The 14,654-nt window shown below is 34.2% G+C and overlaps 1 protein-coding gene across 1 annotated transcript in view; it reads left to right on the forward strand.

The window, feature by feature from the left end:
* The window catches only part of LOC118193282 (junctional adhesion molecule 2A-like), a 475,381-nt gene that overhangs the window by 317,308 nt on the left and 143,419 nt on the right, over positions 1-14,654 (forward strand). The window contains exons 2-3 of the mRNA XM_085810466.1: positions 8,285-8,433; positions 13,354-13,571. Of these exons, the coding sequence (XP_085666592.1) occupies positions 8,355-8,433; positions 13,354-13,571 (297 nt within the window). The 5' untranslated portion in view covers positions 8,285-8,354. The remainder of the gene's footprint in view (positions 1-8,284; positions 8,434-13,353; positions 13,572-14,654) is intronic.

A 14,654-nucleotide genomic window follows, 5' to 3' on the forward strand; every position in this document is an offset into this window, starting at 1 on the left:
AAATGTAAGAAAAAATGCGTATAATTTAATATTCCGTACAAGGAAGTCATGTGGTGTACACATCAGATTTTTTTATATAAATTTATATAAACTTCAATGACGCAACAATGAAACAGTTTTTATTTTTCAAAGGGTTCCATTGTACAAGTAGTTAAATGCAATTTTACGAATTTAGGGCTCCAGATGGTGATCAATCCCGAGATCTCCGTTTCGCTATCATGTATTCAAGGTCGAAATCTCAAGGTCATTCAAGGTCATGTATCTAAAGCCTTAACCATATATGCATAATTTCTACTTAACCACGGCCATTTTCATAATTTGACTTTGATTAAATATTCCAATCTTAAGATAACTGAATGGGACCCAGTTTGGTTACACAAACTCTAGGGTAAAAGCAACCCTAGAGAAAACAAAAAGTATAACTGACGAAGAACAATGATCTATATTAAGTATAGAACACTATAACATTAAGTCATTTACAATTTGTGAAACAAGTGAACATTATTGAGTAATGAAAATTCATGTCACTGAGGGTATTCATGCCAATATTGTATTTGGTAATGTGTGAATATGTTCAACATTTCTCAGAGTATTTCGAGATAGAGCAATATGACATCTATGCTGTGTAAATCACATTCAAGAACAATTCGTGTATTTATCAGAGTGAACATAAACAATAAAACAATTCAAAATACAAGTATAAAAGGTTGCGTTGTGAACAATAGGGCAAAAACCCGTTCAATTACTATGATCCAGTGTAAAAATTTAATTACAATTAAAACAGTTACCAATAGGTAAGAAAACCAAACTAACGTTTATTTATGGTGATTATTCACAATAAGCTACATTGCAGATAGTGCCAGGATAAGAACAATATTCATTTTTAATATTAGGATGTGGCTTGTCAACATGATTAGCAGAAGTTCTACTTTAAAAATAACATACCTTTAAATTAATTAACAAGTGGGGGGCCTCACAATCTTACTGGAGTAAAATGCAATTATCTCTTCGAACACGAAACTTTTGAAATACATGTTGTTTTGTTTGAGCAGAGAATCACAGACGGCTCTAGTGTAGAATTGGGTGCCCCTTCGATTGGCGACCTTTTTTTTTTTTTTTAATTTTGGTGATGAAACCTCACTTGTGATTACCACGACAGTTTTAACTTTGTTTTAGCTTCTCGATTTTATTTAAATGAAAATAGATTGATGTGTGCATGGACATATTTAAGGCAGTGCGCAATGCCTAGTTTGTGCAATTCTAGGATTTTTTTTAAGTAAAAACAGATCGATGTGTACATGGACACAGATCTTGTGCAATTCTTTGACTTTTTATTTTGGTTTTGTGTAGCGGCTACTTGAAATTATGCGTACCTGGCGCCGATCTGGGCGTCAAAAAATATTTGCCAATAAACAAGGGGCACCGAATTGTAAACTTTTACCTCACAGACATTCAGGTGGAAACGGGTATTCAGCAAATCTATCGAAATAAAAGAAAGTTATGAGCAAGTGCAAACAACGTATGGTATGGAATCGAGGACGAGGTCAAGCTCCAATTTTCCTCCTGGACAGCAGTTCCATCAGGATAGTTCCGAACTTCCAACTTTCCGTAGGCCATTTTCGGTGTAGGAAAAAATAAAGGTTAGGACATTACCTTCGAAATTCAGACTGGCGAAGCTACTCTCCATGCTGTTGAGTTGACTTTTTTTCGCAGCTGCTGCTTTCCCTCCAACTACGCAGCAACCTTTCGTACGCTGGCGAGATCTTTAACCATTGGCGAAGTACGAGTTGTCCAAAATCGCCGAGCACGACTACCCCAAACGAAGGTACAGGTAAAAGTGAGGGGAACACCTGTACTTCATGACACGAACAGGATTGCTCCCTTTCACTAACTAGTCTAGAGTTTACCTCCGGTGAGACCTCATGAAGAGGAACTTTAAAGTTAGATTATGGGGTAGTTTAGAAAAAGGACTTAGGTATTTTAGAATATTTCGTTTGGTAGGTTTTTGTCAGTCCCGCAAGCCAGACCTCCAACATATCATCAGTCGAGCGTCAGGCCCAGACCGTACAGGTCCCGACCCGTTCATTCTCTTCACCATCTGAGACTTCGTAGTGCCTTACTTACCTTTGGGATCGGAGGGCTAGTTTATTGAATCATTCAGGGTTTACATGATCACATACATATATATATATATATATATATATTACAATAGAGATTTATTATTACAGAGATTACGTGAAGAGTACGTTGCAGATTCCTTTGGTGTCTGATTTGGTGGTGGTGTTTGTGATTATGTGTGAGAGCCTTCAAAATTTTATAATGTTCTATGAGATCATCTCTGTCCATTGGCTCTTTTTGTATGTTGTGTGATTTTGAGGTGTATGTTTTGTGGAGGTGTTCGAGCCTTTATAGTTCAAGAGTTCAAAAGTTCATTGTTATTTTTCTAGGCTCGATGTTATGGTGATGGTTGATTCTTCTGTTCTGCATATCACCCAGTCATTTTCTTACGACGATACATAGCACAGATCTAGTCCTAGGTTGTTGAGCTTGGTGTGGATTTTGTCGAAGTTTTATGCAGGTGTTGAAGTCTGACGATCATCCTGTTGTATGCTGTGGTAATTATCTTCAGGAGAAGGATTTCCCCGTCTACCAGAATTTCGCAAACAACGCGGTTCAACAGTACAGCCCTCCAAGGCCACGGCGCGAGGTCAAATACCCCTCTGCTGAAGGAAAAGGGGAAAGCACTAGCCTCGCATCGGGGTGTCTCTCTACTATGGCGAGCAGCCTAACTGACGAATCTTCACCTCACGTAACCAAGCTCCCATCAGAACATTTCTATGCTAGAGATGCCTGAACAAGCAGAGTGCCGAATATGCAAATCAGCACACATGTTAAAGTAATACAGCACGCATGAGAAAGTGCTTGACAAAAGAATTCGAGGCGCATCAATCCCCAGATAAGGAATTCTGAGAAACGAATTCCAAGCCGACAATTTTAGATGGGAAAATTATAGAACCAGTGAATAGTTTTCAACACAATAAACATATTAAGTACTGTAAAAATTAAAACTATTATTTAACAATTAAGTTCAGTTACTGAAATACACACATTATAAGTTGTTTCTCCAGAAGAAAGAAGTATGCGTATTCATTTTCAAGACTGAGTTTCTTTTACAATTGATTGACCTTACCATCAGTCAGAAAATATGAATTCGATAAACTTTGATAGAAAGAGGGGTAAAATTAATTTACCAAAATTAAAAATTAAAATTAACACACCATAAGTGCAGAAACAAAACTTCAAACTAATTAAAGCTAAAAGTTAAACAACCTTAAGGGTCAGAAACAAACATGTACAAAAACCAAATAAAACTTAAGTCCCTAAACTCAAATTAAAATTAAACAACTTAAGAAAACCTTTAAAGCAACCAAACCTTAAATTTAAACTTTACAAAAGTTACAATTTAACCTTACAAACAACTTTAAACAAACTAAAGCAAAAATTAATAACTTTAATTACTGATGAAAACAGAATAAGAAACTTAACTTAAAGCTTGAAAATAATAACAATTAATACATAACAACTAAAATCTAAGAAATTGACTAGCATAACAATAATATAATCATATACTTTAAAAATAAAAAGCGTGAATGTTTTTAAAAAAAACATTTGTTACATCTGAGTCGATTTTTCATCCAGAACCTAGTAAAAGTTTTGGCATAAGGAAATATTACGTGAAATTTAAACTTACGAGCAAAAAAATTCTAATTAGCTTCCACGTCAAAAAATTACTTTATAACAGTAAAGTAAAAGCTTTTTAATATTTAATTAGCGCTATTAATTTCCTTAATAGGTACTAAAATGTTATAATTAATCAAGGGTATTAATACTTTAAAACCCCTTTCTCTGATGTTTTTTTCCCCACTTTTGTGACAAAATGGAAGTTTCTGAAATAAGTATTTATTAAATTACTTTTCTAAGATAATTTCCATGATCTTTCGCGATGTATAAATTTCCAATGCTTTTATTAATAGATTAAATGTGAGTGAAGATAAATATTGTGTTTAAAGAAGGTTAGTTACCGCTTTGAGAAATGAAACTGCATGAAAATGGAACATTTAAGTGGTAAATTAAGAGACATTATAAGCCGTAATCAAACATCGAACAAAACTCTTAGCAAAAAAAATTAAATTTTTTTGCAAACAGTTTAAATTAAAAATTGGTTATTTTTCCCTTGTCAGCCTCTTGAAAGGATTAATAGAACTGTGTAGACTGTACATGGCAAAAGAATCCAGTAATAAATTTTACAAATTAAAAGATCAACGTAATGAGTATCAGTAAAATTCTTTATAGTAACATTTATTTGATTTTCTTCAAAGTAACTAAACTGTTATCTGCGTTTGGTTTAAATGTAATCGTCATTTAGTGTCAAAGTATTTACTAAAGTAGTCTTGCTCCATCATACTTTCTCTGTACTCACTCCACATCCACATACAACTATAAAAATATCTAATGTGGATCCCACGTGACGTCCTTGTACAGCATATTAAACTACACACATTATTTCTTGCCTTTCATTTAAGCTTATTTCCTCGAATCTTATTAGAGATATATTTCTCATTCAATTAATTCAGTTCTCGCAACGCGGCAAGGCAAAAATACGTAAAGCCTCAAGACCTCTTCATTAAAATTTGCAAAATGCAGAAAAACATTAAACACCAAATTATGTTAAAACAGTTAAAAAAGCAATTTTTAACAATTAAAATTAGAGTTCCTACGCAAAAATAAGCAATTCAGCCAACGAGCAGGAAATTTAGTAATATATTGTTGCGAAATGCCCAGCTGCGGTAAGAGAGCTTTCCAGCAAAGCGGGTTTAGGTTTGCCAGAAATGGCAAGGACAGGCAGGGTTTCCATATATGGTGCGAAATTGTCCATTTGGCGACAAAACAGGCGATATTCCATTAGACGGAGCGAGAGCATTCTAGAACTAATTCTTGCCTGTTTTCCCTCCGGAAGACATGTCAAAAGCTATATAAACTCTGTTTCTACGCGGAGTAGCAGTTTATCGTGAAAAGTACCTTGGGTATGTTTGGTTGTAGTGTTTTGAGTTTTGAGCGATCGACCGAGTCGGAACCTGCACTTTTAGGCTTTGCCGTGAAGCTGTCATCTCCGTTATAGCCTGAAGGTTGTGCTGCTGATTGTTTCAGTGTGGTCTTTGGAAATGTCCTGTGTAATACTGACGAAAAAATTGTGTGTTGATTCTTCATCAAGTGTTATAACCAGTCACTCCAAATCCACGAACCCGTAGAACTCAACAATATGATGCCAGATAAGCATATTATACCTGTTTACTTTTGATACTACAAATAATCAGAAATAAACAAATAATGAAGTCATTATAGGCACTGTCATAATTTGCTTAAATCTATAGTGACATTATATGTAGTAATATCAGCAATGAGAGCATTGATATGTAATCATAACAGTGATTTAGAATAACACTGCTTTGACTATAGTGTTACGAAATGTACGGGCGCGGTAACATGGCTTCCCCGCAAAGCAGTTTTAGGGTTGTCAAACAATGGCAAGGAAAGGCAGGGTTGCCAGATTTGGCAAAAAATCGCCCATTTGGCGACAAAATTAGCATAATGCCATGGACGGATGGAGAACCTTCTGGAACGAATTCGTACTGGTTTAGCCCAGAATGTTCTCGAACACAAGCCGAAAACTATATAAACCCTGCTGGTCCGCATTCAGTTAGTGTGTCTGCTGGTCCGCATTCAGTTAGTGTAGTTTGCTTAAATCTATACTGACATTATATGTAGTAATATCAGCAATGATAGTATTGATATTTAATCAATACTATCATTGCTGTCTCAGAGTGTATTATCCTCAGAGTGTCACTATGTATAGTGTGTCTCAGAGAGTGTGCTCCATCGAGAAGGCGAGTGAGTGTGCCTCGTCTAGTCAATATCGAGTGTGTGTCTCGTCTAGCGAGTCACTCCCTGCGGAGAGGATTGAGTTGACAGCCGGGCAGCGAGTGTCGAGTGGGTCGTCGAGCGCACCGAAAGAGTCTCGTAGTATATCGCGGTTAGCCTATCGTTCGAGAGAGCGTGTTGAGCTCCGGGAACGACTGAACCGAAGAGTCGGGAGCTGTGCTCGTGTGTCGTCGAGTGCATCGCGAGTTGTAGCGTGGAAAATCTCGAAAGTACATGGAGTTCCGATAACGACCAAGCAGAGTCGGGAGCTGCACTCTAGTGCTTTGCCGTGAAGCTGTCTCCACCGTGATATCCTGGAGGCTGTGTCGCTGATCGTGTCAGCGTGTTTATAGTAGTTCATCGACGACTGTAAAAACGTGTTTTGGAGCTGTCATGACAATACTGGCGAATAAAGTGTGTTTCGATACTTCATCAAGTGTCGTCGTTATTCACCCCAAATCTATACGAACCCCTTTCGAACGCAACAATATTAATACTGACAAATGATAGTATTTATCGTTGAAATACTTTGAATTTTTATGCTGACAAAATTGTTTAAATAACAGTGTTTAATAATTGATAAACCTCAAGTCTTTGATGGTAAATAAAAATAAACAGACTCAAAGAACTTCAAAAGAAACACAAGATGATCTTCATTCCGGAAAATTACATTAATCTGAGGGGTAATTAATAACCAAAAGCAAGTTATTTGCTACATATTTAAAGTACTTAAAGAATTTAAAAGCAAAGAAAGGTAGTTGGATGAAACTGTTAATTAGTATTCGATCGGGGAGTTGAAAGTGGGGGATTCACTAAAATGAAACGTTTTATATTTAGAACCAAAAGATATTGCAGAATAAATTAAAAAAACAGATGGGGAGTTTATGCCTTTGCTCAATAAATAAGGTAGTTCGCATATTTTTCAAACGATTTGCATTAAATTTACAGAAATATTTTACCTAAACGTTTTATTCTATAAATGTTCCATTTGATAACCCTTAATCTTCACTATCTTTCCATCCGTAATTTCCAAGGCAATAAATCCTTTAATCGAAAGAGATATTTTATCCCATTCCTTATGAACAGCTTTCCAGATTCCAAAGGAGAGTTGTATGTCAATATTTGGATAATTCGCTTTTTAAAGGCTGTATATCTGCGGATGTACAGCTGTACATCCGCGGAATCACAAACATCCGCGGATGATTCATCAGGAAATTTAGTAGGAATATGAGTGAAAGGGTATGAATAAAGCCCTGATATTCGTTTTTTGTTCCATTTTTTCTCAGAAAATTAACAGTGAATTTTATTTGATGTTTTGTTTTTTTGGCTACTTGCTTCATGTAGTTCTATCGTTTGATGACCCTCGTGTGTAAAGAGAAGGTATTTCATATCTGAGCACTGGGTATAAAATATGTTTCGATAATATGTGGAGTTGACCTTAACAATTTCTTGCATTCCTTTTAATTTTTATTTTCCGTTATATAAAAAACCACCAACAAGCATAAATCCCTTGAAAACTATTTTTCCAATTCTTTGAACCAGGCTCTAAGATTTTTTTTCATCTCTTTAATAATAATAACTGGATCTCCTTTTATTGCGGTCATTTAAGAATACTCAAGATTCAAAAAGTGTGACAACACTTTTCAAGTTTTGTCTGAATAATTGTTTCTCATAGAGAATTCTGCAGCGCGTTCTGCTTTCGGCGATATGCCGTGGAGAAAGGCGATGCGCATTACGTTTTTCCGCCTTTTTAGGCTTCAAATCAGCCCTACTCACTTTGGTTACTGTTAACAATGAACATTTTAATAATTATAAAACTGTCCTTAGACTTCGCGGATTTTCTTTTAGCATTAAAGTTCTTACCTTTGTAACATTCGAAGCATTCCGTTTTTTCTTTGGATATGCATTTTGAACAACGTTTCTATTTGAAGCCAAACTTTGACGGCTTTTTCCATTCATTTTGATAATATTATCTATCGTTGTTTTACATACCGAAACACCACGACTTTCACAGCATGTTTAATAACTAGCTGCGAATAATTTTCATCGGAAGGAGCACAAACATAACCTTTCTTCCATTGCTTCTTTAAAAGCGCCATTTTTAATGAAAACAAAATTGTCTAGCAGCAGACGGTAATTGACACTTTAAAAAATATAGTTAAAAAAACTTCCAAACAGGTGCCTTTTTATAGCAAAACAAAGTCCTTTAAAGATGTACGAATGGCCTGTGTATAAATCTATGAAATAAGTGAAAAGCTAATCATGACTTAGAGAATTCAGCATTGTTTTCGAATTTCTTTTTCAGATATAAACAATATGAAGTGAAGAAGTATGAAAACTGAATCATCAAGTTGATGCGACAGATGCAGATTTGAATGGCATTCAATGATTTCACTGCACCAGATTTCATGATAGCTGGATTACTCATGATAACAGTGGCGTTGTTACTGATCAGTGAGTATAATATTTTTAACTATTAAACTATTAAAGTATAATCCGTAAAGTAAAAAAAAAAATGCATAAACTGTAAAATGAAGCAAAGGCGTAAAATGCTATATGTCCTTCTTCGTATTCTAAAGTTTACATTAAATTTTTTTCAAAAGGAAAAATGGTTTTACCATGTACTGTAATTTTTTCAAACATTTCTGGAGATATTTCGTAGAGAGGAAGAAAAAGGCTTTTATTAATTATTTTAAAAATATCTCAAAGTTTTCTAGAACATCTAATATCAGTTTGCAAACAAGCTTTACACAATACCATATTTACTGAAAAACTTCGTGTGAAGGCGTCATTGATTTTTGCTAGTAATTAGAGTGTTACAGGTAAAATGCTTTTACATACTACTGTAATTTCTGCAAGTACTTGCGCTTTTTTGTACAAGATGATTCAATGAATTTTCCTAATTCGTTTCATAAGTAACTCGTTAACGGGATCTTAAGTTTCATGTTCTTGCGCAGAGATTTAAGGAAAACCTATTTACGGAGTGGAATTATTTTTATTTTGAATTTTGTAACAAAAGACCTACCAAAATATAGGTAAACAGATCTAATGCCTTTGGAAATAGTTAAAGCTATTTCTTATTTTGTAGTTGTTAGTTAAAGCCATTTCTTTAATAGTTTATCAGGACTACTACGTTTTCTTTGTATTGTCTTTGCAAACACAAACTGGAGTCCTGAGTTTATACTATGCTCCTTCAAGTGTAGAATATACGACACAAATGGGGAAGGGTTTAACTGGTTACAGCTGAAAACATCGCGGCAAAAACATCGCGGACGAAAACGTCGCGGAGAAAACAACGCAAGGTGAAAACGTCGTGCTACAAAACATCGTAGGAGGAAACATCGCAAAGAGAAAACATCGCAGTTCTAAAACATCGCGGTACAAAACATCGTCGTCGAAAATAAAGCGGTTCAAAAACTTCGCAGTTTAAAAACATCGTTGTCGAAAATATCGTGGTAAAAAATAAAGTACCTACAAATCATCGCATGACGATAACATCGCAGACATACTTTTTTCAGGTTTTAATAATTGTAAATGGATATTCCCGTAGTGATTTGTGAGCGCAAGATGGAAAGAAGGATAATTTTTACTTTCATATTTTTTATTAATCAATAAATTTTTGCTGAGAAAATAAGAAGGAAACTTAAGCATAGAAAATAATATAAATAACTTATAGCACTTAATAGAATTTTAAACCGACATAGTTAACTAACAAAGGCCATTAATAAATCATTTTTTATAAAGTTTTTACTGGTAATTTTTCATGAAAAGTATAATCTATAAGTTCCATTTAATTTTCTATGCTTCTTACTTTTTCAGCAAAAAAATTTATTAGTTAATAAAAAAGCGTGAAAGTAAAAGTTATCCTTCTTTATATCTTGCGCTCACAAATCATTATGGGAATATCCATTTACAATTATTAAAATCTGAAAAAGTATGTCTGCGATGTTATCGTCATGCGATGATTAGTAGATACTTTATTTTTTACCACGATATTTTCGACGACGATGTTTTTAAACTGCGAAGTTTTTGAACCGCTTTATTTTCGACGACGATATTTTGTACCGCGATGTTTTAGAACTGCGATGTTATCTCCTTGTGATGTTTTCACCCACGATGTTTTGTAGCACGACGTTTTCGCCTTGCGTTGTTTTCTCCGCGACGTTTTTGCCGCGATGTTATCGGCGGACACCGGTTTAACTACCATTTATTCTTCACAATTTACAGCTGTTCCGACCTTCGGGATACAAAGAGCAGTACTTGTGGTATGAAACTCAAAAATAAGAACTACAAACTAATTAAATTAACCACTTGCGCTACGATTAAACTCCACGGTTCCGGTGCCGTGCGCTACAATATAACAAGCGGTAAAGTATCTCATTTACGCCGCTCCGCGTCTGCGAGTGCAATCCAGAGATGTAACACGAGAAATAAACTGTTTGAAATTAATCATTTCTTGAACCTCCGTGCCTGGTCCTGGGGGGAAGTTGGATCTGTAGTGCGGACTATTGGGTCACGAGAAGCTGAGCAGCCAAGAGTTTGATAAGCTTGTTATGCCTTTGTTCTCTGCATATTCTAAACTTTTTATTGTATTGAAATACTTGTGGTTTTGAATAGGAAGTCTTCGGAACTGTTAAGACAACTTGAATGTAGCCCCGAAGATGTCTGCTTCGGTATCTGTTCTTGTCACAAAGCTGAGGTCCACCAACGGCCGAGCGGTAAAATCACTGTACACAGGTAGTTCCTGCTTGGATTCGATTCCAAGCTTGCTATATAGAGGTTTTTGTAGTTTTTCCCGTATAACTGATACAACCTCTATCCAATGTTAGGAAATGAACGGAAAGTATCTTGCACAACAATTCAGACATACCAAAAATATGGTTCCAATTTTGACACTTTGTTAAACAATCTAAAGGTGAGATGGTGAAGGTTGTTTTCGTAATTGATCTGGAATGTAATTTAGTAAAGTATATTTTTTTAATTAATTTTTTATAAAACGCATTTATCTTGTTTTCATTACTCTTTTGGAAATGATTAACTGTAATAGTTTTAGAAGTGAAAAACCTAAAACCTCTACCACTTACTATAAATTAATCTATTATGTACGCATGTGCTAAGTCTTACATTTGTTGTTTTAATAATGATGAATTAGACATGTGTTTATTCTTGAAAGCAGGATTTAGAAAAACGAAATGCTTATACATAAGTTAATGAAATTCTCTAGCTCAGTTCATACATAAATATTTTACAGCGCTTTGCACTTTTTTTTTTTTTTTTTTTTTATGCGCTGTTTACCTATTTAAGTATTATTCACTAAGATAGGAGAATTTTTCAGCTTTAAATTTGAATTCCTCAAAAACAGCAACTTTTAAAAGCCAAATATTAGTTAGTGCGTGAAGTCTCAAAAGGCGATGCAAAAAGCTTTTTAAAACTGTCGGCTCAAATATTTAGCTGTTTAATTAAGTGCAATGAAATTAACAAACTCGTCATCTTCGCTCTTATAAAAAGGCATTAAAGTAGTTAGACAGCAATAGCTTCTATTTGCCTAAAAATTGGCTTGGTTTATTTAATTACGGCGAAGCATTCGAAGGCTAGTTGCCTTAAAGAAGAGATGCCTTTGTAAAGGGCTTTCTAAAAGAAACTGGTTCGTAACCATGTTACACATGCAGAAAACCATGACAGAACCTATGAAGCCAGCCCGTTTGCCGGGATTCAAACCACGGTGAACGGGATATAGAACTACCAATGTTCAGCGACTTTTACCGTTTGACCGCTGGTGAGCCATTCGGCTTCGGAAGCATTTTTTTATAAGCTGCTTAGAAAGAATATACCATATTCGACTCTTCAATACCAGAGTGGCAGTCAAAAAAAAAGAAAAAAAAAACTGAAAGGTTTCAGATTTTAATTTACTCCTGTTACCTTTATTTATTTATTATCATGATCTTTGCACTTAAACCATAAAATTCATTTTAACAGCAATGTCTCAAAATAATTTTAAAATAATTATATCTTTAGAATTTCCCATACACAGTTCCACGCGCTGGAGATAAAAAGGTTTTCTGTCCCCTCCCGTAGTGTGTTGCCATTGCTCCCTTTTAAATCATTGAGTTAATCAAAAATTCGTTAAAGTTTTACAAACTATGAAACCGATAATAAAACAAATTCCAAATTTCAAATTTGATCTTCCAGATGCCCATATTCGCAGTAAGATTACGTCATTCAAAATTGGATGGCTCTAGGTACCGTTGTTTTATCACAAAGCAAGAAATATACATACATTTATGCAGATTCTTCATTTTTTAATTTCTTCAAATATAATACAGGGCGATAGTATTTGGTGGCAACAGTTTGAAAAGCGAAAAGTACATTCAGAGTGATTCAATGCAAAATCGCAAAACGAAATATTAGTCCTTCAGGGACAAAGTTCCTGTGAACTAAATAAAACATGAATTAAATTTAAAATTACGAGGTATCTTAATAAAAGAAAAAAAACTTACGCGAAATAATATTTTAATTATGTAGTATTAATTTAAAAGTATATCTAACTTGTTTGGGTTCAAATTGTTTGCGAAACAATGGAGTTTGTGGCAGCACATTTAGATTAAAATCTTTCTTTAGAAATTCTGCTTGTAGATAGAATTTTATTTAGAAATTTTAAGTGATGAAAGTTGATTTGTGAAACGAATTTTTTTTTATCTACTTAGAATTAAAAAATAATAATATGTCAATAGGAAATCAAATAATAAATCTTTATATTTAATTGAAAATATGTGTATTTGTATTTTTTAAGTTAAACTAGTTCATGGTAAAATAGGAATACAAAAGCTGGAAGTATAAGTATCCGTTACTGTTAAATTGTATGATAATTCTTATGAATGATTCGAGTAATTGGTTTTTGTTCTTAAAATAAAAAGTTTACAATTTAATAAAAAGTAAGCTTGAATTAATTTATTTTGAACAGTAGAAAAATTCATTTTACGAAATTAAATCCGATTTTACGTCATTTTCTTTGTATATTACTGAAAAAAACTAATGTTTCATATTTTATGATAGAATAATTGTATGCTTATTTAAGTATTATTAAGTATTTATTAGACGTATTTAAGTATTACCAAGGTATTTAAAATAGTTATTTATAAAAGACTCATTCAACTCCGATATGTACTTTGGTTTTTGCGTTCGCAAATATTTTTTACCATTAAATTTAACTAGTATTCTAAATTTTCCATTTGTATAATTAGAAGCCACAAAGAAGTAGCAAATTGGAAAAAAAATATTTATTATATGCTCTCCATTCCATCATCTTCACTGCTAATATTACATTTTTTTATTTATGTGAGTTATAATTAATTGAAAATTGTTTTTCCCCCTTAGCACTGCCAGTAATTAGTGTTGGACTGAAAATTACTCGTTTCGAAGTACCAACTTTGGTCGTTCCAGGAGATTCAGCAGTTTTAACGTGTTTCTTCGATCTCGGTAAAGAAAAGCTTTATTCTGTCAAGTGGTACAAAGACCACGTCGAATTCTTCCGCTTCTTTCCAAGTCTGTCTCCGCAGTTCATGGCATTTCCAGCACCAGGACTTGATATCGATGTAAGAAAAAAATTTGTTAGTTCTTCTCATACTTTCGAATTGTTTAAAATTAGGATATTTTGTCTCACATTGCAATGTGCACTTTTTTTTTTCAACGTTCCATTACACGGTAGAGGGAAACATATAATGAATGACCTGAACAGCAAATGAGTGATTCTCTGATGAAGTCTTGTCCCCATACCTATTAACAATAAATCATTCAACGTTTCCAATCTACATCAAATGGCATCTGTCAAATGATTTACTGTTTAAATGTGCCGAAGTATGTCATGATAAACTAAAATAATATACAAAATGTTCAACTTCTAGAGTGATCCCCAAATACCAATGTATATTTTCCTGAAGAAATGGTTTGGGGATGATTGTCGCTAACTTTCACTAAGCCATTAAGTTTCACTAAGTTAGTATGTTTCACTAAGTCAAACCCTCTGACCGGCCCGAGTTTTGGCTAAAAAGGCACAAACTTCCCAAAATTATCATGAGAAAGTATTACTTTCTTGATATTTAACCAAAATGCTCCTGGTACATTATACCTGGATTTATGTGCTTTTGATTAATTACTTTGCCAAAAATGGTTAGCGACTCTAACTGTCGTACCGAAGCGCCAGGGTTCAAATTCCGGAGAAGGCATGGATGTAAATTGTCTGCCCCTTCATAGGAGACACTAATGGCCCACTTCTTCGGTCCCCCACATGATAAAGGGACCATTGCTTCTGGCCTTAGTACTGGCCAACGCCTATAATGATTAGTGCCCGCCACTGGAAATTAACAAAAACACTATTGCCTTAAATTCTTTGACATATTCTAAGATTGGCGTATATATGCGTTCTTGCAAACATCGAAAAAGTATTCTAGGACGTATATATACGTTCTTGACATCGCAAAAAGTATTCTAGGACGTATATATATATGTTCTTACAGACATCGCAAAAAGTATTCTAGGACATATATATATATACGTTCTTGCAGACATTACAAAAAGTATTCTAAGACGTATATATACGTTTTTGCAGACATCACAAAAAGTATTCTAGGACGTATATATACGTTCTTGCAGATATCACAAAAAGTATCCTAGGACGT

Source organism: Stegodyphus dumicola, chromosome 1 (genome assembly GCF_044657685.1).
Source record: "Stegodyphus dumicola isolate Sdum_Otavi_A_Nest chromosome 1, ASM4465768v1".
Lineage (NCBI taxonomy): Eukaryota > Metazoa > Arthropoda > Arachnida > Araneae > Eresidae > Stegodyphus > Stegodyphus dumicola.